This window comes from Urocitellus parryii, chromosome 7, assembly GCF_045843805.1.
Source record: "Urocitellus parryii isolate mUroPar1 chromosome 7, mUroPar1.hap1, whole genome shotgun sequence".
Classification (NCBI taxonomy): Eukaryota; Metazoa; Chordata; class Mammalia; order Rodentia; family Sciuridae; genus Urocitellus; species Urocitellus parryii.
In genome coordinates, this window is record NC_135537.1 from 16,303,248 (window position 1) to 16,330,917 (window position 27,670).

The 27,670-nt window shown below is 44.8% G+C and overlaps 1 protein-coding gene across 1 annotated transcript in view; it reads right to left on the reverse strand.

Annotated features, from left to right (window-relative positions):
* Positions 1–4,410: 4,410 nt before the first annotated feature.
* Positions 4,411–27,670, reverse strand: part of Fer1l6 (fer-1 like family member 6) — a 113,498-nt gene continuing 90,238 nt past the window's right edge. The window contains exons 34-40 of the mRNA XM_026407638.2: positions 25,094–25,236; positions 22,847–22,935; positions 22,328–22,426; positions 19,824–20,065; positions 18,112–18,275; positions 5,983–6,083; positions 4,411–4,600 (exon numbers count right to left, since the gene is read on the reverse strand). Coding sequence (XP_026263423.2) covers positions 4,411–4,600; positions 5,983–6,083; positions 18,112–18,275; positions 19,824–20,065; positions 22,328–22,426; positions 22,847–22,935; positions 25,094–25,236 — 1,028 coding nt within the window. The remainder of the gene's footprint in view (positions 4,601–5,982; positions 6,084–18,111; positions 18,276–19,823; positions 20,066–22,327; positions 22,427–22,846; positions 22,936–25,093; positions 25,237–27,670) is intronic.

Consider the following 27,670-nt stretch of genomic DNA (forward strand, 5'->3'; position numbering starts at 1 on the left):
GGGTTATGCTGGATTATCTGGGTGGGCCTCATGGGATCACCTGGGCCTTAAAAGCAAGAACTTTTCCACTGAGATGTGAGCTGTGACTACAGAAGAAGAGCACGGAGCTGCAGAGCTGCTGGCTTTGACCCTGGAGCCCGGAGGCCATGGAGCCCAGGGCGGGAGGCAGCCTCTACACCCTGCCAGATTCTCCCCTGGGGCCTCCCAAAGGGAAGGCAGCCCTGCAGACACCTGGGGTTTGTCTCAGTGAGGTCCAAGTTGGACCTTGGCCTGCAGAATGGCAGCGTGATACACCTGCGTGGACTTGATCCACCGAGTTGCTGAGGTCTGTCTCCACTGCCATGGAGAACCAAGGCCCCGGAGGATGACAGGTTGAAATCCGATCCTCCTCTTCTCTTCCTATGTCCCATCAGACTCCACGCCCTGGCGATCCTACCATAGAGTCCATACCTGTGACACTGGCCACTACTCTCTGAGGACTGGCTTCCTGCCAGGCACCTGCTAGACACTGGACAGGATCCCTACAATGCTTGCCAAGTGGGCACTATGTCCTTTTTATCGGAGGAAATTGGGACTCAGAGATGAAGTGACCAGATAGAAATGAGAGCCAGGGCCAAGCCTCTGGTCCTCTCTGGGGGCAGCTCTGGGAGGAACGGCGCTGACCTTCTGAACTCTGGCTTTCCCACCCCGTTCCCACAGCCATGGCCCGTGCAGGGTCCTGGGTCCCTCCTGTGTCCTCCATGTCCACTGCTTCCTAAGGGGTCCTCCGCCCAGCTCTCGTCCCCAACCACCCACCACACACCATGAGCCCAGGAACCTCTCCCATCCATGACGCTTCTCTGCTCAAACTCTCCAGGGTCCCTGTTCTAGGTGGCACGAAGTCCGCGGTTTCCAGTATGGCAGCCAGAGCCTTCCTAACGTCCTGAGTTCCCTCCTCCAAACTCTCCACACTGTGGACCACCCACAGGTTAGCTTTGCTCCAGCAGGTGCCTGGACTTGCCGTCACCATGCTGACGAACCTCCCCCCAGGACATGAGGAAGCTGTGGGTCAGCAATGTGCACAGGACACACGGTTTTTTTTAGGAGTAATCAACATTAGATCCCAACTCGCCCATCAACCTCCCTGGAGCCTTAGAGATCTGGTCTCTGATCCCTCCATTTCCCTCCTCTGGGGCCAGCACTGAGTGAAAACAGCCACCTCTCTCCTGGGGACAGTAGCTCCTGTCTGTTCTCTGTACAGAACTGGATTCTGTGTCTCCCCATGGCTGAAAATCCTTAAACAGCCACTCATCACCCTCCAGATAAAGACCCTCATCCCTAGGGGTGTGACCCCTATGGGACTTTCCAGGTCCATCTTGGGTCCTTCTGCCTCCCACTACACCCACTCTCTTTCAGAAGCCTCCTGTGCTTTGCTTCCTCCTGCCTCTGGGCCTTTGCATGTACTACCTTCCATCTCAAGCACTCTTCCTCTGCACCTTTCCTCTTCTTCCCCAGGATGCCTCCCTGTTCCAGACTGGGATGGAAGCCCTCAGTAAGATGCTCCTCTGCTTCCAGTGCATGGCCCGATTCAAGCCATCATTAATTATCTGTGTATGTGATTGATTTATGTCTTCTCTCCATCCAACCCAGTGTTGAGGATAATACCTGGAATGAGGAGGGAAGTCAGAAATTACCTGTTGAATGAATGACCCCAAATGTCCCCAGCTGAGAGGTGGGTGTGGTAAGCACCATTTAGGTGTCTTGTCAAGGAAAGAGTGAGGGAGGTACCAAATGGTTCAACACTGGTGACACAGAGCTGGGTGTCCTGTCCTGTGGCTGGTTGTTGTTTTTACCAATATTAATTTTGTTTTATTTTTTTTGGGGGGGGGGAAGAATTCAAATGTTATAAAAATTATTTACATATATCCATTCTGAAACAAATTTAAGCTGTAGGAAAAACCCGTAAGTTGTGAAATGAATAGATTTAAATGAATCTTATTTAAGAACACAAATAAGGGCTCATGACAACTTGTTGAAAAGTGGGCTCTGTTTTTTTTTTCCCTACTGTAATATCTTTAAGGTCAGACTGCACAGTCAGGCACAGAACATTACCTTATTTTAAGTGTGTTATACATGAGGACAGACCATATGCACTGCTATGTATAGAACACCAGGCAGAGCGGATTCCAAAACCGTCCTTGCTCACCGCTTCTCCTCACACATTTCTTAGGAGGGCATCTGATCTAAAAGTGTTTCAAATGCTTCTACCTGAAGGGTTCTTAGTATTTTGACATCAAAGGGAAGTTGATGAGCTCTATTTAACTTGGGGTTCCGATCCTTGGCTTGTTTTTATTGTGAGTTTCAATGATAGACATGGTTTTAACTACCTTTCCGAATCCAGCAGAAAGTACAATACCTTACTTCCAAACTCATCCTAAAATAACACGGCTCTTTTCATCAACACCAGAGATGTGTTGCTGTTTCTTAAATCTCATCCATGAGGCACGATTCTTACTTCTCTTGGAAGAAATTGTCTCAAAATGAGACAATCTCATGGGGAGCTGCAGAATTAAAGGCCGTGCACATCTTATTTTGTCTCCATCCCCACGGCCCAGGGCATAGGAGACACCCAATCAATACCCTGATAGGAACACACGTCAACTTATATTTATTTATTAATTAAACTCTGTACATTAAAACCAATACATGTTTATCTTGGCAGTTTTAGGAGAAATGGAAAAACAAGAAGGAAAAGGAAAGATCATACTCTTTGAAGATAGTCTCTATTAACATCTTGCCATATCCCTCCAGGCATTTTTTCTATATATGCACATATTTTTTTCTTTCTACAACGTGGCTATACATGCCGTTTGCTGACGCATATTTTATTTTATATACAAATGAATTCCAGGCATGTGTCCCACGCGCCACCACGTACTTTTGACCACGTCATTGGCAGCCAGGCATCACTGCACAGTAAGAATGAGCCGCACGGCTGTAACTACCTCACATGAAAACATCACAGAGGCAACACACATTCTGTTTCTGGGCATTTCAAGAAACAGGACACAATGGTTACCAGGGACAAGTTCAGTGAATGAGGCTTGAATCTAAAATTACACAGAACATGCTTTGGTCTTTCTCTGATGGGCCAGGAACATTCTAGAATGACTTTCTATGTAGAAATAAACACACTTGCCTTTACAAGAGTCACCTCTGTGCAAGCCGATCAAAAAAGAAAACGGTGCTTTGGGTGTCAAGAGAGGAATCCGAAACCAGTTTCTTCCATGCCACCCAAGATGGCCCTTTTTAATAGAAGTCAATGATTGACATGTTGTTTGTATGTGAAGCTAAAGATTCTGCTCGAGTATTGAGGCAGTACATTGCCATTCTGTTCCTTCCTCTTTATCTGAGAAAACAAACTGCTGTGAAGATCAGAAGTTTACCTTCAGCAACGACTGACCTTGACAAGTGCATGGGATCTTGTCCTAAGACTGGTTTTGAAATTAATTTGCACCTGAGACTCATAATGAAGCCTGCACATATGTTGGTCAGGCTAAGTGCTGGACAGTGCCAGGGATGGCCGTTCATATCATGGTCTATGGGAACACAGTACTTGGTGGCTGTGTACTCTGTGTACCTGGTAAATGACAATTCCTGCTAGTAGTGTGAGGTGCCCCCGACACACACTCACACATGTGCACACACACACACACACTCTCACAGAGTTATATTTCACATATCTTACAACAAATTGTAAAATTCCTCTTGGACATTGCCAAAAAGCATAAATCAAAATGGATTTCTTCAGAACTCACGATTACTTTTGAACATGGTCGTTGTAATGAAAAAGACCCAGCAACATCTCGGTCTCCAGATGGGAAGGTCAATAATGAAGTCTGTTGGATGATTTAAGGCAGTTTTCTCCAAGCCAGTTTCCCAGCCTGAATCGGTGACTGCATTCTGTAAACTGGTTAGGATACACAGGACAGGGTAAATACCTGTTCACTTGCTAAAATATCTTTGTCTGTTTGCTGCAACATTTCAATTAAAATAAGGTACTTATAAGAAAATCTCAGACCCAGAGTTCAGTCTCTCTGAATACAGCTAATGATATAAAGTAAACATTCATTCCGTCAACTGGAGGTCCCTGGGGATTATCCAGAGGTGAAGGAGTCACTATTCCATGTCAAAAGCATGACTTAGGGCTACGGCCTGAAAGATGGTGGCAAGGGCTGGGGAGGGAGGGGACGTCTCTTTCCCCCTCCTTCAAGAAGAGTGGATCTGTCCAGAGACACAGGGACAGTTCTTGGTCCTTTGACCTCTCTTCTCTCGGTGCTCAGCACAGTGCCTCACCCAGGACTTTCTTCGATGTTTGCAGATGAGGAGAGGAAAGGATTTACAAAAGGGGGGATCCGGTCCTGCGTGACCCTACGAGCCTGAGCCCACGACGATCCTCCGGCTGATGGCTCCCGGCAAGGTGTAGATGAAGAGAACCAGGAAGATGATGAGGATGATGAGGATGAAGCCGATGATGATGTACTTCTTGTAATTCTTCCAGATGAGGTGGTACAGGCACTTGAAGGGGCTCATGAACCAGGAGAAGGAGGTGTCTGGGCGGCTGGGGGAGGAGAGAGAAATCGGGGAAGGGGGTCGTGTGGTCAACACTCAGGACTCTCGGGCCCTCAGGAAATATCTCTGGCTCCAGATTTCTGGGGACCCAATTTCTGAGCCCTGAGATGGGGGCAGAGACCACACGTTGCCTGAAGCAGGAACAATCTGACATGGGGTGACAAGGGTCCCTGTCACAGCCTAAAGGTTGGTCTGGAGTCACAGCCAGAGGCCCTGCTGCTCTCTGTCTGTCCCATCACGACCAGCTCTTGTCCCACTTTGGCCTGCAGCCTCCTCCGACCACCTCAGTCCACGATGAGCCCCCTACTCTGAATTCCTAACTCACCTATCGCCTGACGTATTTGTCTCCTGCACTCCGAGAGCCATTTTATGAATCTGTTATTTTTCCCTAAGTAAACAGAAATCTGCTGGAAGGTATAGCTATGTCTTGCATCTCTTCTGAATTCTCCAAAGTGTTCTTTTACTATATACTTCTAAATAATGGAACTAATGAATAACTAAGCACCTGGCGTTCCTAGCACTGTGAGAGATGGAAGGTAGGCCCAAAGGCAAGGCCACTCACCTTGAGACACCTGGAATAGGACACATACAATTTCTGTATTTTATATGCAGATTTCATATCTATAGCTATTCACTTTTTTATTAATATTTTCTTTTTTAGTTATAGTCGGACACAATACCTTTATTTTATCTATTTATTTTTATGTGGTGTTGAGGGTCGAACCTAGTGCCTGGCACACGCTAGGCGAGCACTCTACTGCTGAGCCACAACCTCAGCCCCAGCTATTGACTTTTTAATTGATATGTAATTAAGAATTAAATTCAATAAAGCAAACTTTTTTCATAGTAAATCTACTTCTGGGAATTTACTGATTTACAAAAGGAAAATATCTTCATCATATTATAATTATAGAAAAAAGAAGAAAATTGAATATCTGATGAGGAGGTGACCATCAAGTTAATTATGGGCATTAAGTCTGTGATATATTCCACAGATATTAAAAATCCTAATCAGGGCAACTACGGCAATACAGGAAAACTTTTCAGTGAAGGATCAAAAAAAATCAAGACAATTCTGTATGTTTGATTCAAGGTCAAGGAGAAAAACCTGTGGAATTCATATTCAGGAAGAGGATGTGAAAGCAATCTAGAAATGCTGTGTCACCACAGCACAAGGACCTCTCCATTTTCCAAAGTCTCCATTGCTGTCAGGATGGTGTTCAGTCGTGGAAACACAGGGCTACACAGGTTTGGTGGCACCCATTGACCGACTCCTGCTCCCTAGGGAAGCTCCCGAGGACCAGGCGTCCTCTGAGACCAGAGGGGCTGCGGTGGCCCTTCCCCACTCCCACTCCCCACAGCTCCACTCACTTGGGCTTGGCCAAGGGCTCCGGCTCTTTCCGGGCTTTCCCCACAGGATTCTTCTCGGCTTCTTCTGCTGTGACCAGGTGGAACTCAGCTTCCACCTTGCCCTGAATAAAGACAAGTGCTTCATTTCTAGTCAAGAAGACCTGCTAGGGCAATGCGAATCCTAGAGGAAGGGCTATAGTGTCAGAGAAGGCCAGCAAGGACTGCGACTGTTGGGCTGATGTGGAGAAATACTGCTTTCTTTCCAGTCTTTGGAGAAAGAAGCCATTTTATGAATAAGAAAAGCCCCAGAATGATTTTTTTCTTTTGTGGAAGGAGAGGGTCCCACCTGGGCACACAGCTACCCACTTAATCAGTCACGTGCATTATGCTGCAGGTGAGGATTTAATAGGTGAAGAAATCACGCTCATGATAGAAACTTAAAAGCAATTAGAAAGGGGACTGAGGACTTGAGTGGCAGGTCCTTTTGCATCTGCGACTCTCTTTCTGTCAGTTCTTAAGAGGAAGTTGGGGCTCCTCTGTCATCCTTCAGTCCTCTTGTGTCTACACTATTTGCTTTAGAATTACCCTCTTATCCTAGCACCCCTTCCCTCCTCCTGCCTGCTCTCTAAGAAACAGCCCCTCTGACTTGAATATTGAGAGTAATGTGTTTTTTGAAAAAACTTTTTAAAATTTATATATATATTTTTAGTTGAAGGTGGACACAATATCTTTATTTTATATTTATGTGGTGCTGAGGATTGAACCCAGTGCCTCATGCATGCTAGGCAAGCGCTCTACCACTGAGTCCCAATCCCAGCCTGAGAGTAATGTGCTTTCTAAAAGTGCTTTTCCAAAGTTATTGACAGTGATGCATATCTTGAATCATCAAAATTTGAGACCGGATCCCTGCAAAAATCAAGTCATTCTTTCTCGTTCATGCATTCACTCATTACTTTGGGGACCCTCTGTATGCCAGGCACTGTTGTAGACACTGGAGATGTAATGACTAAGAAGAATAGAATCCCTAGTCTCCTGAAGCATCTGGTCTGGGTGGAGGAGAGAGACTCGTCCTCCTCCTGACTCCTTTGGCTTGGTCTGTTGAGATTTAAGGTGATACTAGGGAGACAGATACGGGTAGGGGACTATCGTGTCCTAGAAGTATTTGAGGACATGACCACTGCTTGAACTCCTCTCTCTGGATCACACGTGGATTAGACATTATGTAATTGTGGGAGAAATTAGAAAGGACTGGTGTGAGGTTGAGGAGCAAAAGAGGTTAAAGTGGCCTGGTAGCTGCATGTTAAATAAATGCAGTGGGCTTTTGTTGCAGGTGAAGTTGTGAGTTCAAATCTAGATGTTCTTAACCACCCTTTGGATTAGAACATGACCAAACCCAAACTCAAATGTCCTAAATTCCAGAAAAGTTCCTCAGATGCATGAACATATGCAGTCTCATTCCTATTGAGAAATCTTGGCCTTACAGTCAATGGCTTGCACGTAGAAGCACTCAGGACATATTTGAAAAGGTGAGAAAGAAAGAAAAGAAAGCTTCTGTTGATTATATTCACTCTTCCACACAGCTATTGAGATGGAGTAACTGCAACAGAACTCTAACTGCAAATACCAGACTTTATTGATTGCTCACTTTGTTCTGGTTCATTTATTCTATCCGCTCCCTCGCTCTTTAACCCCCCCCCCCTTTTTCTCTGGCTCAGCAATGAGCAAGGCAAACGCGGAGCTCCTTCTCATAGGTGGAGAAATCAAGACACAGCAGTCAAATTTTCCAAGGTCACACACACAATAAGCCAACCCACTGGAACCGGAGCCCAGGTCTGGGTGATACCAAAGCTCCTGGCTTCCCTTGTAGCCAGCCACCTCCCGACTTCTTTATCCATTTGCCAGATCATTAAACTAGAAGCTCACAAGGCTCTTCTTAGCTACATGAGACGATGCCGTGATTGTCTTCCTAATCACCATCTAAAGGCACTAGTCTTCCCGGGTCTATCTTCTCCTATGTCCAAAGGCCAGATGCTCTTTAGAGCCACCTGGCTTTCACTTCTAGGGTTTATGAAAGGCAGAATGAAGCCTGAGGAGCTCTTCCAAGCCTTGGTGACTGGAAGAAATCCAAGAAATGAGCCCAAAAAACCATGGCAGAGGCACTTCTATGTGCAAACAGGATGTATCTCCAGGAGTCCTTCAGAGGTGACCTAAGTGGCACCAAGCAATATTTCATACGTGACATGCTTCATCCAGTAGCTCCAATTTGAAGGATAGTCAGTTTAAGAGGAGCTAACCAGTTGCTAGGTTCCAGAATTCTTGGAGGAGAGAATATGTGTAAATCAACAGAACATACATTGGGATCAGAGTAAAAGGATCCCAGCAGCCCCTCTGCCCTCGTGCTCCATGATAATAAGCTCAGTCACAGGCCTTTGTAACAGTTGGTGCTGTGTGCCTGGGTCATTCCATCTAAACCACTTGACAACCTGGCAAAGTAGACAACGCTTCTGCCCCATTTTGCAGTCCATGAAACAAGGGTGTGGAAAGGTCTGCTAACTTGGATTTTAAACCAGGATTTGTATCCAGGTCCTCTGATGCCAAATCCCATTTATCTTCTACTTCATTTGTCTACGTGACCTCTTGTTAAGGAAGAAAAGAGCTAGGCTATTTAAATAGTATGGATTTGTGCACCTTTCCTGAGATGTTCAAGAGAAAACGCCATAATCCCTGCCATCGCTCTGACATTAGTATGTGCATTTGACCCCCACTATGGGCTGGCCCAGGAGAGCCTAGGGAATGTCACAGCCTAGCATAGCAAGCAGTTGAGTGCACAGGAGTTAGACAGGTCTGCACTGAAGACAGGTTTGCTGTGCAAACCTGAATGAGCTACCGGCCTTCTTTAAGCCTCACTGTCCTAGGGGTATTATTCGTGTGTACCCTATTAGGTTTGAAACATAAGTGAAATAACACATTTACAATGCTTAGCCTGGTGCCTGGCAAATAGAAACATTTTAAAAAATGAAAGCTGCTACCTTCGGCACTGTTTCATCAACAGACACACATGTCTAATGGAAAATATCTCTGCTCATACAGAAAATGCCCAGAGAAGACCCACACACCTGCTTCTTACAGGAAAACGTAAAGTAAAAGAAGGCAGACAGTATTCAATTAATTTTGCCTTTGGCACAGAAATCATCTGTGATTATTCTGGAGAGCCCTGCTACAGCCTCTCTGCCCTGCCTGGGTGGTTGCAAAGCATTTACTGAGCATCAGGAAGGCAGAGAGGAGGGTATAACTGCCACATTCTGATAAATACCACACCTGGCTGCAATCTCTCCACACAGAGCATTCTGTGTCCCGTGCCAATCATCAGTATTCAGCCTAGCAGCAAGTAGAGATCTAAAGCTAATAATAGCCTCCAAATGTAATTTAAAACCAGGGCTAGAAAAACGAGAGCAGTTTGAGATACTAGCCATTAACCTAAGGACATCTGCAGATGGACAAAAATGATAAGGCAAAGTCCCTGAAAGATCATGGATTTATTTTGTCACATTTGTTATCAATGAGCTTCAGACTTCACAGTGACTAGATAGTGGACATCCGGGGAAGCTGAGAGTGAGCTCTCTGATTGGAAACCCTTTCCTCAGCAGCAATTATCAAAATGCAGCCCTCACTGGTATTACATGGGGTGTCCTCCAGCATCAATGGTGGGATGTGTGTGGTTCAAATTCCTTTAGGAAAAGGAATACGTGTGTGTGTGTGTGTGTGTGTGTATGTTTGTGTGTGTGTGTGTGTGTACACATCTATACACACATCCATGCACATATAGATATTTGCATACATACATATACATATGCATGTATATATGTGTGTATTGTATAGTCATACCCTGAACTTGGAATTCCGTTCTGGATAGCTGAATTAAGGAAATGACTCAAAACTCAGAATAAAGCTTTGTGTACAAAGCACAGTCACTCTTGGGGACGTTCAAATTGTCTTATTTGCCCTAAATGAGGTGTCTCAGACTCCTCTTGGATTTATCTGCCCTGGTTCTGAAGTCAGGCCCTTTTCCAATGATCCCAGGCTTCCTTTAGTAGGAGCTAGTAATTAGAATCCAGGATCCATGGGCTGGGGGTGTGGCTCAAGCGTAGCTCGCCTGGCATGCGTGTGGCTCAGGTTCGATCCTCAGCACCACATACAAACAAAGATATTGTGTTCGCCGAAAACTAAAAAATAAATACTAAAAAATTCGCTCTCTCTCTCTCTTAAAAAAAATAAAATAAAAAATAAAAAAAGAAACCAGGATCCAGAGGCTAGGAGGTTTCTTGGTATTGGGTGATTTTGGTTCTAAGTTCTTTCAGTGGACAGAGCTGGACAATATATTTTTAAAAAAATCAAAAAATCCATAGTGATAGAATAAAAAAGCAGGAGACAAAATCCCATTTTCTATTATTGGAGGTGACTCTTATACCAACTCTATTTTTTTTAGTTAGTGCATTATAGTTTTACATAATATTGGGGTTTGTTTTGATATAATCATACAAATAGAAATGTAATTTGCTCCCATTCAGTCCCTAGTACTCCCCTGTTCCCTTCCCTCCTCCCTCCCCATTCCCTTTCCTTTGCTCTACTGGTCTTCCTTCTGTTTATAGTTTTGTAAAAGTTAGTTCTTTATAGATATACATAAAGATAACATTCACTGTGGCGTATTTACACAATGGAGTTTTACTCAGCCATAAAGCAGAATGAAATTACTGCATTTGCTGGTAAAAATGGATAGAAGTGGAGAACATCATGCCAAGTGAAATAAGCCAGACCCAGAAAGTCAAGGATTGAATGTTTCTCTCAAATGTGGAAGTTGCACCATGTCTTGATTCTAAAATTTGGGAATTAAGAGATATAATTAAACATTTTATCTTTTATGACTGTAGGGAAACTCTTCTTAATAGATGATTGCCAACTAATTAATGGAGAAAGAATAATAGAATTAGATGATAGATATAGATGGATGGACAGATGAATGGAAGGAAAGAAGGAAGGACAAAAGTTAGGAAGACTTAGGAAAATCATTTTAGCTCACCAGTGGTTACTAAAACACTGGGTGAGAGGTGACAGCACAACAGGAATTCCCCACCGTGCCAAAATGTTACCCGATCATTTACTTGCTTCATGCCAAGGGGAAATGCTTTACAACGAAGAGATCTGTGCTTACCATCACCACCAAGCAAGCACACAGCATCACATCAGTGAGACCACTGGCGGGTGTGTGACTCTGACCTGGTTCAACAGGAAGTGAACATATCACCTATTATGTGTTCTGGCCAAAGGTGTTTAACTGCAACCTGAAAAAGCTGTTGTATCTAACCTCCAGTTCACAGGAGATATAGGGAATAAGATAAGCAACAGCATAAGAAAACAGCCAGATAAACCAGGCCTAGCTCACCACAAAGTCAATGTCATAAAAAAAAAAAGTCAGAGGACTATTCTAAAATAAAATAGACCAAAGAAATATAATAACCAGAAGCAACATGTGAACTAGGAGTGAATCTTGTGTGGAAAGAGAAACAGCTATAAGAGACATTTAGGGGGCAACAGGATATTCTCCTTATAGAGGGAGAAGTGAACGTGATGTGGATATATAATTGTATTAGGCAGTCATCACTAACTCTCAGATGTGATGGTGGCCCTGCAGGAGGTGGTCAGTCACGATCTATGTGGCTGATGGCTATGTGGAGAATGTCTGTGCTACTAGGAGATGCCTGTGAGAGTATTTAGGGGTGAAGTAACATAATACCTACAACTTACTCTTACGTAGTTCAGCAAAACAAACAAAAAACCAAAAAACCCATACATAAACACATCCAAATATTCAAACCTACATAAAAATAAATATATCAACATATTAGCAAGGGTTGAATCTGGGTGGTGGATCTATGGCTGCGTGTTGGCCTCCTATTCGTTCAACTTCTCTGTATAGTTCAATTATTTTAATAAACAAATCTCAAGGGAAAACCTAGTGATTCAATGAAGGCATTTCTATCTTGAGAATATAAAGAGTTAATAATAATATAGATGGTATAACGACAGGGAATGCTCATGAAAACACTGAATGAAACAAAATAACAAAGATACAATTTTTGAAAGTGGAATAATGATGCCTATCTAAAGGCAACCAAAATCTCAATGCAACCAAAATCTCCAAGTATGGAAATAGCCTAATCATGAGCCATGGTTTTCTTTAGATGGCGTGCAGATGAGTGATATTACTTCCTTCCTCCCTTTTTGTGCTTTTAAAATTTCCTATCAATGCATACTATACAATCTTAAAAATCGTGTTCGTGTAAATCCCTCCCTCTCTGCCCCTGCGGAATCGGAGGTTGCCTCCTATTATTTACCCATCTGCCTGTCACCAGCCTCCTCAGCTAAGCTGTGAATGTCTAGATGCCAGGAAGGAATTCGCCCCAGTCACTCTCCAACCCCGGTGCCAGCATCTGCGCCTGGAGCCCCAGGAGATGCTGACAACTGGTTCCCACACAAACCAGAGGCACAGAAATCTCCTTTTCACTTTAGTTATTGATGTTCCTGTTGGTTTGTGAGATTCGCCTGTTCAAAACTATTAGTAAATAGCAGAAAGACTAGGAGGGGAGAGGGAAGGGACGGTGGGTGGGGGGAGCAAGGAGGGGAGGGAAGGGGAAGTACTGGGGACAGAGTCAGAACAAATGATATTCCATGCTTTTATACTCTGTCAAAATGAATCCTACAGTTATGTATAACTAAAAAGAATCAGAGAGAGGGAGAGGGAGAGGGAGAGGGAGATCCTGATATCCTTAAGGAATAATTTCCTTAAAAGGTCACTTGTAACAGGACTAATGTAAATCGCATGTCACGATGAGTTTCATGCAAGACACGAGGACCACGTTGGTGAGGACGGGGCGACTTTCCTCAGCAATGTCCTGGGGCTGTTCCACCCTGACTGTGAGGACGCAGCGTTCCACATGGGGAGCCCTGCTTGGGGATACTGAGAAGAAGCTTTAAAGATGAATCTGGCAGGTGGCAGTAAACAAAGCCCTTCTTACCTGCCATGACTGTGACAAGAAGGGTGGCTTCCCAGACACTGGGGATGCACATCCAGCAGAACACGAGGATGTGCTGGAGGCACCCCTAAGGCACCCCCTAAGGCACCCCAGCCAACCCAGGTTTTAGAGACGGGGAATCTGGGGAATCTGAGACGTGGGGACAGGAAGCACTCCCTAGAGAGGAGGTCTCCCAGGACATCTCCTGGCCTCTGGCTCCGTCCAGCCTGCTACACAGTAGGAGAAAGAGGTCAGAGGTTCTGCTTCCTTGATGAGGCTCCAGTGACCCAGGGAGAAAGAGGCCGGAGGCTGGGTTACACCCCCTGCAGGGAAAGCAGGCTTGGGACCAGGTTTCAAGCTGGGGCCGGCCAAGGCTCTGCCACGGGCTGCCAAGGGGCAGAGGATGAATGAAGTCAGCTTTTCCCTTTAGACAGGGTGAGAGCAAATGCAAGAAAAGAAAGGGCTTCCTTCTCCCTGGTGAGCGCTCTCATTTTCCCAGAGCTCTACTTTAGAGTAGAGCTAATTTAATTCCAAGTCTTTTCTCTTCTCTTTGAAATGTATATAAATCCTTCTGAAAACCAGGCAGGCGTTTGTCTTTTACACCCAGAAATGTCATTAGACAGGACCTAGGAGTTAGCGTCCTGGTCTCTCAGTTTCTGAGGGAGAAAAGGGACCTAATTTCATTGGGGACCTTGGTCTAAGTTGTAAAACTGTCTCTTGTCATAAAGACTTGCATGTTTATTTTTCTTCTGCACAAAGACAATCAGCTAAGCAGGCGGTCACCCCAATTGCCAGGTGAATCTCACTAAGTGTGACAAATGGTGCTGTCCATTCCTCTCACTGGAGGACAGGAGGTTGATCCTCAAGTCGGGTGCGTAGTGGTTTATAACTGCTTGGTTATATGCAAGGGTGAAGTTTCTGTCTGTCTCTGAAATCTCTTAGAAGGATGCTTGCAATGTGCTTCATACTCTGGGTTAATTACTTACTTAGTAATAAAACTTTTTCTTTTCCCCCTCTACTACCTTTGTGGAGAGCTTCTCCAGGTTGGAAGAAGATTTTGTTGTAAGTTTTCTTATCCCAGCAGATAACACCCTGGACCTCCCTGGAGAAAACCATGGATGACCTCAGGACCAGGTTGGGTGTCCCTTCTGTTCTCACGGAGCTTGGCCAGAAGAGGAAGTACTACATAGTGGTCAAGACCAGGGAATATGGAATCAGACTGTTTGGGTTGAATCCCATCCTCTCCTGACTAGCTGGGTGACATAGGCAGGGTACTTAGCTTCCCTGTGCCTCTTCTTTTTTATTCATAAAATGGAAATTGATAACACATCCATATTTCCTGGGGTTTTAGCAGATAAGTGAGTTAATGTAGTGTGTAGAACTGTGAAAGTTAGGAAGCCCACCAAATTGAGAATAAACAGTCTTCATTGAAAGCTTCCTGCAGCAATGGCGATGGGCACCGCGACTTGTGTTTGTCAGAGACTCAAAAATAGAGATGAGAGACGTGGGAGTTTTAGAAAAAATGGAACCTTCAGTGCTGTTGAGACTGAAGGGTGCTGGCCAGGGACCCTGGGGGCAGGCCAACCGTGTGGTTAGTTAGGGGGCAAGTTAGGAACCAGGAGCAGGATAAGGGACGATAGAGGTGTGGAAGGAGGCGTGGAACAAGACCTGACCCTGGGTGGCTGAATGCTGTGGAGGGTGTGGCTTGGCTTCCTGAGCCAGCTGCTGCAGAGGTGGGGTCAGGCAGGGTTCTACAGTCACACGCGCAGTCTGCCAGTTGTCATAGGGACATCCAGGCTTTCAGAACCACATCTGGAACAGCAGTTGTCCTAGCAGCATTTGTTATGGCTACGGTCCACGTGCTCTCTCCACTGGGCAAACTGGGCTGCTGCTTGCTTCTCTGGTCTGTTTTCTTCCCCAGGAGACAGCAAGCTCCTTGGTGGCAGTGGCTGCCTCCACTGCACCTCTGTCATTGAGAGACCCCTACCAAAGCCCTGCCCAGGGGAGGCTCCCAAAACGGCTGAGCAAGTAAACAGCTGACAGGAAACACGATGACCTAGACTCAGAAGAGGGAACTTCACACGGAATAAAAACGAAGGGCATTTCATGAAAGCCCCACACTCACTAAAGCCTTGCACTCGGGCTGTGGGGGCCTGAGTCATGGCGGTTCCGCAGGAGCACTATTTACTTATGGTTTGTTTAGGTGGCAGGGATCAGGGCCTTGTGTGGCCAGGTCTCCACTGCACCCAGCCCTGGAGAGTCCTTACACAGTGGTATAAAGTATGCAGATGAGCTTCTACTCTTCCCCCTTCTCTTTTCTTCTATTGATCAGAAGCTTGATCCCTAAGGGTCAGATGCTCATGAAGATAGGAAGCCATTTCATGTTGGAAGCAGAGGGAGGTGGGAATGCTGAGAACACTTAATGCCAAACAATGGCTCACCCCGAATTCTGACCCAAGTTGGACACTTAGTATGTTCCTGCCACACAGAATCTGCCATTTAAGTGTCACAACTGCTCTGTGAGATGCAGACTTTCATTTTGTGTTTGTACAGGTAAGGAGGCTCAGGGAGGGCCATTGCCTGAGGCCACACAGCTGGTCAATGGAGCCAGGCTTTGCCCCTGATTGGCCTTGAACCTGCCGCCAGCCCATCCCCCTGGGGCCAGTGAGCAGTCACTCCCCTTCCCTTTCTCCCCGTCTCTGGCGACCACGAAGGTATTTTCTATGGATTTCCCATTCTGGACATCACAGATGGAATCAGACGTCACTTAGCCCTTGGTGACTGCTTTCACTGGGCACAATGTTTTCAAAGTGTCAGCATTTCCTTCTTTGTTGTGGCTGAATGCTACTCTGTTGTATGGACAGACCTTTATTTATTTACCCATTCATCAGCTGATGGACATTTGGGTGTTGTGCTTTTAGTGGGTGTGAATGCTGCTGCTATGAATGTTCACAACGCTGGTTCTTTAAAAACTCTACACTGCTAAATCCAACAGGCACTTCTTATATAACCACTCAGGAGCGCTTGGCACAGTGACCCAACTGCCCTTCTCAGGGACTGGCCTCAGCTCATTTGCTTCCCCTTCCTCCTCTATCTCTGCTTAGTCCTCTGCCTCTTTTCTCAGTTCTGACCCCTCCCGCCCACTGTCCACACAGCATTCCAGGGTTCTCATGTGAGCCTCTCCCCTCACCTCCCTGCTGGACACCACTCAACGGCTTCCCTTTAGGATGAAGTCCACGCTCTTCACGTGGCCTGAGAGGCTGGCTCTGGTGTCCTTGCTGCACTCTGGTTGTAGGAGATTCTAGTCTGTCTGAAGTTTAGTTTTTCCTAAGCAACAAACTTTATGTCTCCTGCCCGTGCCCCCATTCCTTCTCAATGGCTCCTTTTCCATTCTTCAGGTCTCAGCCTAGTTCACAGTCACACAGAGTCCACCCCCCCACCCCCCCACCCCCGGCCGCCATATTGGATGAAGTCCCACCCTAGATAAGCTTCCATTCAGCACTTGGGTCCTGCCCAGCTTGTTTCTGTTTTCTCCTTGGTGTGGGTGGCTTTGCTTGTGTGTGTCATCGGCTTTAAACTATAAGCTTCATGACAGAGGAGACCTTGTCTGAATTCCTGTATTTTATTCCCAGGGCCTATCATTTAATAGTTGCTCAGTAGATATTTTTAGATGAGTTAAAGAAACAAAGGCCTGGAAGATGAAGTCAGATGGAATAGCAGAAGAGTCTGCATATGTTAGACGAGCTCTAAAGGGTTAAGAAATGTCATGATGACGGCAGTTAAATAAGCATTCACATATAATTGCTGCTTATTAATGTACAGAAACCAGAATTATGTCAACAGGTCAGAATTTGGGTTTCCAGACTTGGTGACCACACTGGGCTCATCACTGTTCCTCCAACTGAAGTGCACGTCACTCTGTTTCATCTAGAAGGACCTATCATTGTCCTCTGTTCTTGAAAAAATCATGCTCAACTCTGCACGACCCCCCAGAGATAATCAGATCCCTCTCTCCTCTCAGTTCCTTCTTGGCATTTTGTACCCAGATTATTTGGAGTACAACTGCGTTGTGGACACATTTGTCCCTCTCATGGGACTCAGAGCTGTTTGAGAATGGAGCTCGAGACTAATTCATTTCTGAGTTCCTTCATTCATCTGACAAATGCTGACTGCGCATCTATCATGTGCTAAGCCCTGAAGCCCAGAACCAGCTCAGAGGCTGGTGGGCAGTAAACCCTCATGGAGTACTGGAGGAGCCAGGAGGGTTGCACCTGGCTGGAGTCGCAGTCTCTTCACCCACATCATCAGTCAGAGGGGATTAGATTGAGAGTGGAGGAGAGAGAAAAAGTCCCAGAAAACATAGTACAACTAGACACCATGGCGTTGACACCATAGACCTGGAGTTGCCACCCACCCAGTGAGGTACAAAGAGAACCCTGTTTCCCAACTACTGACCCTGCAGCAGGGAGATCAGCTAGCAGCAGAGCCAAGAGCCCACATGCCAGCGTCTGCACCTTTGCCCAACCTCCTGGTCACATAAGTCATCCCTCCATGGAGCAATGAGGGGGTTGGACAAAAGGCAAGAAAGATGTCCTTCCTGATATTTGTGAAGGGTCCGAATCCCCTACAGTGCTTGCAGGACGGACCGAGTTGGCAATTCAGGGAAAGGATAAATGCCCTTCTGCTTGCCCTCCTGGGGAGGTTTTAAAAGGATGGATCAATTTTTAAATCAAGTCTAGTGAGGGGTAAAAAGACAAGGTAGTTACATTGAAATGCTTCATTACTCAGGACTTCATGCATAATTTCGAAAGATGTTGAACAAAAATTAATGCCAGGGCAGAAGTTCAGGCCCAAATGATAGAAAACCACCAACGCAGACAGGCATCCAGTCAGGCAGGCTTAAATGTGAAGGCTTAATGCAGCCAGAAAGCTCTAAGAGTTCTGCTTCTCAGCGGAGGTTGTGCTTAAGGGGCTCCACGTCAATTCAAAGCACTTAACTTTTGCAGTTCACCAAATGACTCAATAAAAGCGTGATGTCCCCTGACTGCCCCCCACCCCACCTCCTACCGTCGTCACTTACCGTGAGCTCTTTGCTTTTAGCAAAAGGCCACCAGCCACGCACACGCTTCTGCTGGAATATAGAGATCTTGTTCTCCTCCTTGGCGTTTTCAAACTTGGAGAGATCGCAGGCTTTGGCCGATTTGGCAGCTCGAGGGAAACTGTTGAGGTTCATTTCTAGGGAGCCTGTGAAGAGAGGCCCAGGACGGTTGTGGAAAACTGAAAAGTTCCGGAAGGACTTTTCTTTTCCTGTTTTTTTTTTTTTTTTTTTTTTGAGGGGGGAGGGTTCTGGGGTTGAACCCAGGGGCACTCTACAACCAAATACACCCCTAATTCTATTTATTTTATTTGAGATGGAGTCTCTGTAAATTGCTCAGGCTAGCCTTGAACTTGTGATCCTCCTGCCTCAGCCTCCCAAGTAGCTGGGATTACAGGCGTGTGCCACTGTGCCCATCTGGAATGACTATTCAGTCACCATCTGCACTCGCCATTTCACTCACCAGTCATGTGATGGGTACAATGTGGGAGGTCATATGTGCCAGGTATCAGGAGAATAAATACGACCATGTCGGGTGCCATCGAGGAATCAATGACATGCTTGCAGACAGAAGACGAGGCAGAACTACAGTATGTGGCTTTCAAGCCTCAGCTTGGGTGTCTTGGCTACTGGGCACCTTCCCTGCTCTGCCAGTGGGCGCCCTGGGGCTGGACGACATGCCTTAGCTTCCTCCTCCTCAGCACTGATGCCCTGAGAGAGGTCCCCCACCCACTGCCTCCCCTTCCTCTTGGAGCCCACTCCTCCTCCAGCTCAAGGCCAAGTTCTCTGCCTTTGTGTCTGCTCCCAGGACAGACAGCAGACCTTAGTGGGGTCTCTATAATATTTCTTCAGAGTAAAATGAAGAGAATCCTAGATCTTGTTTTAACAATTTTTTTCCTATTAGAAAGTAATATTTGTAAATTATGGAAATTTTAAAGCATGCAAAAATTTGAGAACAGAAAATGTTTCCATAGTTCCATTCCCCCCAAATTGTTTACAGCTTTCTGTATGGTCAGTTACTACTACTAGCTCCCCCTCCCCCCTCTCCCTATGAATTTCCCTTTCATATATATATATATATATATATATATATATATATATATATATAAAATAGAACATATTTTACAGAAATCGGATTTTTTTCACAGTTACTTAATGCATCCTGTACAATTTTCCAACATATTAAATATTCCAGTATTTTTTAATGGTTGTAATGTTATTGAGTGCTTACTATATTCAAGTCACTGTGGTTTGTTCTTTTATTTATTTATTTTTTGGTAGTGCTGGGGAATGAACCCAGGGCACTCTGCCAACTGAGCTATACCCCCAGCCCGCGGTTTGTTCTTTAATTACATTGTCATATACAATAGTTCTGACATATACAATAGTTCTATTTCCATTTTGTAAAGGAGGAAGACAGGCACAGAGTGGACCTAAGAATTCCAAGTTTAACCACCTTTTAGTGATAGAATAAAAATCAACTTATGTCTATTTGAAGGTGTAGTGGTCCATCATACGGTTGCCCCACAATTTATTTAGCCAATTGTATCATCATAGCTGTTTGGGCTGTTTCCAATTTCTTCCTATCATAAATAGCACAGAAATTATTATCCTTGTAACTGAATTAGACACAGATCTCCAAAAAATGGAACAGAACCCTGAACATTAATATGTGCTTGATGAAGCCACTGGCTTACCCAGGAAGTCATCTGAGGACAGCCTTTCAAAATCCCAAACCTGCAGCACCAACACAGCTGGAGTCTTACACTCCATCTTCTCTAAGGAAAAGATATTCTCCCTCTTGGTAATGACCATTTGCTTCTCAGCTGGGAGATACTGAAACGGAAACAGGAAGCGCCAGTTGAAGTTCCCTTCTCCTGTGAGGGAGTTGTAGTGCACGTCTGTCTCCTGCTTGTCATCCTCCAAACCCTTTATCCACCTGAATGAAGAGTAAAGCAAAGTTCAAATACTCGGAGACATGATTCAGGCATCAGTATAATCAAGAGGTTCAATATGGCCACAGCTTTAAAATTATCATGTGATTAGGCCAAATGGAAGTTTCCACTGAAATTTAAAAGAGGAAAAGAGGTATCAAAGGGCTTGGAACAGACCTAAGACTCACTTCACCCTCAGGCAGGGTGGGGAGTGTCTTCCATTTTTTGGGCACACCTGAAACCCCATGTGATCAAGATGGAAAATTCAGGAAATAGGAAGTAAAAGTATAGTCTGAGCCCATTGCCCTGGGGACCCTCTTTGTAAGGGTCTCTGTACCAGAGTGTTAGAACAAGATTGCACACTACTCTGAGCCCTCTAGAATTGGGCTGGATGAGACCTGAGCTCAGGCCTGTTTTATCCCCCTCCTCTCTGGCCCTGGGAGTCCATCGGCCCTGGATCAGTGTGGCATGGAGGATAGGGGTGCTACCTGTGGCCACCTGGGTTCCAATCCTGGCTCTGCTGCCTACTAACTGTGCAGCCATGGATAAGTTTTCTAACTTCTCTGTGTTGTTTCATCTATAAAATGGAAGCAGTTACAGTATCTGGTTCACAGGGTTGTGAGCTAATATCTGTAATGCGCTCTGGGGTACTCCAAATTCTCTACCTTGTTCTTTCTTAGTATTATCTGGTTTCCTCCTCCATGCCCAGCATTATATAAGCTCTGACTAACAAATGTTTCCCTAGGACTTTATCCGTGGTGAATTAGTTAATTCAGAAAAGTAAGTACTTTTTGCTCGTGCTAAATGGCAATCCAAACCACTTGCTTTCAGAAAGCAGAGGACTCTCCTACCCAGGGTAGGGAAGGGGAGGCAAGACCCTTCCTTTCATAGAGCAGTGATACCACTTGGGTTATGGACCCAATTATTTAGCTAAAGAAAGAAAAAAATGGCAGAAAGATACAGTAGTGTGAGACAGGAGGGTCTGGGACAATATCTTGCACTACTGAGCTACTAGTGGGAGGAGAATATGCTTTTAAATCACTGAGAAGTGATCAGCAGGGTAGAAGGAAGACCAGAAGAGGGTGTTGCTACAAAGGTTAGGCTAAAAAAAAACAGTGTGTTTCAAAAAGATGTGGTCAGTTATGTCAAGTGCTCCATAGAGGACAATAAGGCAAAGGCATTAAACCCAAACGGGACCATTAGGGTCAGAGAAGTGGGGAGCCCGGCACTTTAGTGAGGGCTGCTTTGGAGGAGTGTTGGGGAGGAAGCCAGACTGGCGTTGGGTGAGAAGCTGGGGGAGGCCAGGAAAGGAAGAGAACAGGTATAAACATCTGTTTCTGTTCACATTAGTGGGCCAGGGTTCTGGAAGCCTCAATCTGAACTCCCCCAGAACTGTCCATGTTGTGAGCCATGATAAAATACCTTTTTACAGGACACTTGAGTCTTTCCTGAACTGGCGATCAGAAAGCAATTTCAGAGAATCCCAATTCTGCCTTTTAAACTATTGTTTGAGTCATGCTACTTCTATTGCTCCTTCTTGGATAATATTCAACTCACCCTTATATCCTTATCCTGAAAAAAATGAGAATTTTGAACCACTGATCATGTTTTGACTGCAGAATGCTTGGGTAATACGCATTCTGAAGACGGAATGTTCCCTACTTGGGAAAGGCCAGGGGATTAGCATGAGGCTAGGATGGGTTTACTACTTCCGAGATGAGTTTTATTAAAGTATAAATTTAAATTATTTAAAAAAAAATTCTCTACCACCTCATCCCCTTCTCTGACTAGGGCTAAAAGGAAGCAGGGTAAAGATGTAAAAAAAGACCATCAGATGCTTCATTCCCTGGGTCAATAGGTTGGTATCTCATTTATCAGTAGCACTAGCAAATGGGCAGGTCTAGGTTTAATTTTTTAATTTAATTTTACAATCTGCTAGACCGATTCATCTCTCAATGATAGCAGCTCAGGTCTCTGCTGTTTTCTGTTTAAAGGACCATAGATCTTGAATGTCACTTAAAGGTTTAAGTATCCAACATCCAATCGAAACATGTTTATGTAATGACATTTACTAAAATATTTTTGTAAGATAATAATTCTTAACAAAGTGACAACATAAGACAAATATTTGACTTTATCTAACAAATTAAGATGGGCTGCAGCCATGAGATGTGGGTGTAGCATCTTCCACAAGGTAGAGACTTGGCTAGCGATTAAAGGGGTGAGGAAAGGGAGGAAGGAAGAACGGGGTTTGCTGAAACACTTACCCTTTAACATAAATATCACTTGATTTTTGGCCTGTGAAGATATTTTCATCCTCCAAAATGACATCTTCAGTGTTCCAGATAGTCACCCTCAACTCATACCTGGGGTGGGGGGAAGGCAGCATTAGGGAGATGACCTCGAAAACTGACTCAACTAGTGTCAGTGTGATTCTAGTGCCGCCTTTGGTCCCTGGGCATCTTCACATCTGCTAACTTCAGAAATATCAGACTCAAGGTCTTGGTTCCATCAGAACTGCGTATCCTGGCTGGAGAGCTTAGACTTGCCAAGGACATGAATTGCTCTGAGCAGACCCTCCTTCTCTTAATAGGCAATTTTCACATGAGGAACTTGAAGATCAGAAGCCAACATTTCAACCACCATCACCTACTCCCTGCTGTAACCAGGCAGGAGGAAATTGAGGTATGAGTGTAGGTAACCTATCAGACACCAGATCAAAGGCCACCACTGTTCAGTCTGCCACCACGGCCTCTTCTCCTAAAGCTGGGGTGCCGCTGGCTTACCCTTTGGGTTTCCTTGGTGAAATGTCAACGGGGGGTCCCGGCTGAGGCATATCCTTGGGAAACATGTCCACCCACATCTGCAGGCGGCCCTTGTTAGGAAAAGAAGATCATTAGCTTTGGGAGAGGGTGGGGTCATAGCTAATTGACCACGAGCAGTTTTAACAGATCCCTTTAATAGAAAATGAGTATTGGGCTTAGTGTGGTACCTTTGTACATGTGTAGCATATGTGTTAATAAAGACAGAACTGAAGTTTTTATTAGGAATTAGATCATATTTTAACAGGAGAAGGGTGGGCAGATCCTTACTGAGCAGGTTCTATGTAGTAGACACAGTGTTATGCGCTAATATACCGTGAGTTCTTGCAATACCCCAGAGAGGGCACCACTACTCCCACTTGGCGGATGAGAAGACTTCATGCCCACACTCACTCATGGCCAAGTAGTGGAGTCCTGATCCAGCCCTGTCTGTGACCTTAGAAACCCTGCTCTTTCCACACATTCCCAAAGATCAAGAAGGGGACCATACTACCTCCCAGAAAGACCATGCTTCATGTTTCCAATGTACCTCTGCATCCTTTATCTCTGTTAACATCCACCCCAGGCACGCTTCCACTTCACAGACAGAGGCTTAGAGAAGTCAAGGGAACGAGCTGAAGTTCTATGGCTAACTAGGGTCAGTTTAGGGCCTTCTGTCCATTGCCTGGAACTCTCCCCTGTGGCCAGAGACTTCAGAGCACCTCAGGAGAAGCTCCGTGCCTTCCATGCTCAGCTCTTGTGTGTATTATAAACACTCATCAGCTCAGGCAAGAGGACGAGAGTGTGACAAGGGCTGGGGACAACCAGGGGAGGTTTTATAAGGAGATGGAAATCCACTGGTGTATGAAGGACGTGAAGGATTTGGGTAAGAGGGAGGATTTGGCTAGGAGAGAAAAAAAGCTTTCAGAAGATGAACAATGTAAGCAAAGGTTTAGCATTTGGGAAGAACATTCAATGGAATCCTAAGGAAAATTGGTACAATTTCTTGTGTAAAGGTGCATTAACTTTCAACCTAAATCAAAAAGTCACATCTGACAGGAAAAAGAAAGGATCCATTACAAACATATCTCAAACATCTGGAGTTGAATTTCAAAAAGACAAACAGCTTCTACAGCTGATAATGGTTCACTCTTTCAAATGGACCAGCCCCCCACCCCCACTGTCCCTGGACACTGCTGGCCCTTTACCCTGGAGCTCACGTGCCTTGCCTGTTACACAGTGAGTGAATCCCAAGCTTGGACAGGAGCCACCTGGCCTGTGGACAGAGCACAGGGGAGGGACTCACATGGCCTGTGTGACATCCCAACTCTACACTTGCCAGCCAGGAATCATGGAGCAAGTTACAGCCTCTCTCAGTTTCAATCTCCTAATCTTAAAAGTGGGGATCACTTTATAGGAGCCCATATGGGGCTGAATTAAGTACAAAGTCAGGTGAACCACCAATCCCTGTTTGTTTAGGAAATCCTGATGTGTGTCCCTTGTACCAGTTTATTTACTAACGGTGCCCTCAGTCATTTAAGATGGCCCCAGTTTGGATAAACAACTCTATGGTCGTCCTGAACAGGCGAGAGGATTTGTATTAAAGATCCTGCTCATGGAAGGCTCTTCACCAAGTTTGTCTTGTCTTTCTTCTCACTCCTAACCTTGCTGTGTGGTTTGGTTTTTTCCACACAGTTTCTTCTTGCCAGTTCTTCAAGGTAAACCATCCTCTGTTGCTTCTCTAGGAAAACTTCGTGTGTGTGTGTGTGTGTGTGTGTGTGTGTCCCTGTGCACATGCCCAGGGGAGAACCTAAATCAGATATTAGACAAGGTCTGAGGTGTGTCTGATGAGTTTCAAAGTTCCTTTAATGTCAAGATTTACCAAAGAGTTTGAGAACTCAAATCATAAAATGGAAAAGTACTAACAAAGCCAACACTAGCTCCAACTTCTGCATCACCGGCATTTGGGGCTAGATGTTCTTTGTTTTTGCGGGGGGTGGGTGGGGGCATCCTGTGCATGGTGGGATGTTTGATTTAGCAGCATCCCTGCCCTTCCACCCACGAGAGGCCAAACATTTTTGGTTGTTGGAGGTGGGTGGGAGCTTCTGGCATCTATCTTTAGACTCCCCCTACACACATTACTCTAGGACACTGGAGACTAGTTTTTAGGGACAACACCACACTCCTTGGGGACAAGCACTCCTACGGGGGCCAGGCCCGTCTTGCCAATACCTGCTCCATTCCTGGCTTATCCTTGTGGTAGAGCGGCCGAGTTTCTATGTGCTCGGGAACCAGCCTGCACCCCACCTCTGGGATATCCTCCCAGGAGTGGAGAACCTTGAGGGCCAAGTGCTCATAGGACTCCACCATCTCCTCTGCAGGGAAGGAGACAGAGAAAGAGACTTGTCAGATGGTGTTCCCGAAAGGAGGCAGCAAGGGACGTCCATGCCCCCTTAACGCTTCCTTTAAGGATCATTTATAAAAATACAGAGAAAAGACAGCAAAGAGAAAAGGAAAGGGGAAATGGAGAAAAAGAGGGGAAGGAGAAAGAGAAGAGAGAAATGGGAGGGTTGACGAGAAACTCAGAGGGCTCCATCCACCCACTAAGGCAGAGTTCTCCAGAATGCATGGATCACAGAGTGGCTTCAGGCTACGGGAGAGGATGTGTCTTGGGAATGTGAAACTGTTGGTAACTCCACAGTGAGAGGGCCTCTGGTCAGCGCAGCCCTCAGCAAAGTGGTGACCATATGTGTTCCTAGAGGTCTCTTGTTCTCATTATTGCTGGACGCGCCCTCACACCAACACCCACTGTTATGGTTTAGATATTAGGTGTTCCCCAAAAGCTCACGTGTGAGACAATGCAAGAAGGTTTAGAAGAGAAATGATTGGGTCATGAGGGTCTTAATCCAATCAGTGAATTAATCCCTGGTGGGATTAACTGAGTGGTAACTGGAGGCAGGTGGGGTGTGGCTATGGGCTATATATTTTGTATCTGGTAAGTGAAGTCTTTCTCTGTGCTTCCTGATCATCATGGGAGCTTCTTCCCTCCACCACACTCTCACCATCCATGAGGTTTTGCCTCACCTCAAGTCCCGAGGAATGGAGCTGGCTGACTATGGATGGAGACCTCTGAACCTTTGAGCCATAAATAGACTTTTCCTCCTCTAAATTTTAATTGAGAGGGTCTTTTAATCACCAAAAAAAAAAACTGACTAAAAAGTTCATCACTGGAAAGGGTCTCTGATTGTCATTCTACCAAAGGAGGTAACTTATGATAAAAATAGCAGCAGGAAGAATACTCACAATATAAGACAAAAATAGAGAAAATAAAATCTTTACAAAGCTTAGGAAGGACCACAGTTGATTAAGAAAAATTGAATTTGGCTCTTTAAAAGGAGCCATAAAATAAATCTCCCAATGGCAGGCAGTAAGTACAATCAATAAAAAGTTGACAGGCACAAACAAAATTAATGGATGAAATCTTTGTCATAAAATTTAATCAGTCAGGAACTGACCCCCAAAACATAAATCTAGCCAGGTGCAGTGGTGCACATCTGTAATTCCAGCAGCTCAGGAGACCAAGACAGGACAATGGCAAATTCAAAGCCAGCCTCAGCAATGGCAAGGTGCTAAGCAACTCAGTGAGACCCTGTCTCTAGATAAATGGGCTGGGGATGTGGTTCATTCACGGAGTGCCCCTGAGTTCAATCCCCAGTATCCCCCTCTCCAAAAAAAAACCCATGATTTTAGATTTATAGTGGGCAAAAAGATCATTATTTAATAATAAAATATAGAATACTGCCCAAGAATTAACTTGACTTTAGAATATATTGTGAAATGTATTTTTTTCAACAGAAATCCATCCATATGTTATTAATACACAGTTTCAATAACTTTGCATGTAAGAATCTAGGATTTGGGGAGACTAAAGTACGAAGCAAAAAGAAACGTTAGTACCAAAATTATGGGGCTCAATAGGAACCAACATACCCTGTATTGTGTCCTTAATTGAGCCCTTTGCACCAAAAGTACTGAACTGTTCTAGAGTGGCAGTAATGTGCAGATGTGACAGTAAAAAGTTGTTCCCTATCATTAAAGCAAAGGTGGATTTTTTTTCATTCTGAATACATGGAAGTTTCTCTGGGAACTTTCTGGCATGTCCTATGATGCTTGTGTAGAAAACCTACTTGTTGATATTGAAATAAGATAGTTATGGGTACAGCATTTATGGGGTAATCAATTGTACCCAATTATTTATATAATATTAATTTTAAGGTTACTGTCTCTATTCTGCCCTGATCCTACCTTATGATCTATATTCTAGAAATACAAAAAATGTGCAAAAACATGGCTAAGGAACTTGTAATTAATGCTACAATTAATTAATGGTCACTACAAAAATGAGCAGGATGTAGCTAAAAATAGCCTAATCATGAAATGGAATATTATCAAAATAAATCAAATATTGATAATAATTGTTCAATAATGGAGTATTATCAAAGAACAAAGCAGAATCATCATAATCCATTGGAAATAAAGAAAAAGCAGCGTAAAAGGTGAAAGATTCATGTGATCTGAAGAGAAACCAGAGTATGTGGCTCAGTGGCAGAGCACTTGTCTAGCAAGTGTGAGGTACTGGGTTCAATCCTTAGCACCACATAAGAATAAACAAAATAAAGGAATGCTGTCCATCTACAACTACAAAAAAAATTTTTTTAAAAGCAGGGTACAAAACTATGGCATGTTTCCAGTCCTTTAAACATGTAACGTATTATACACAGACAAACCCACACAGAATGTAGCACGATA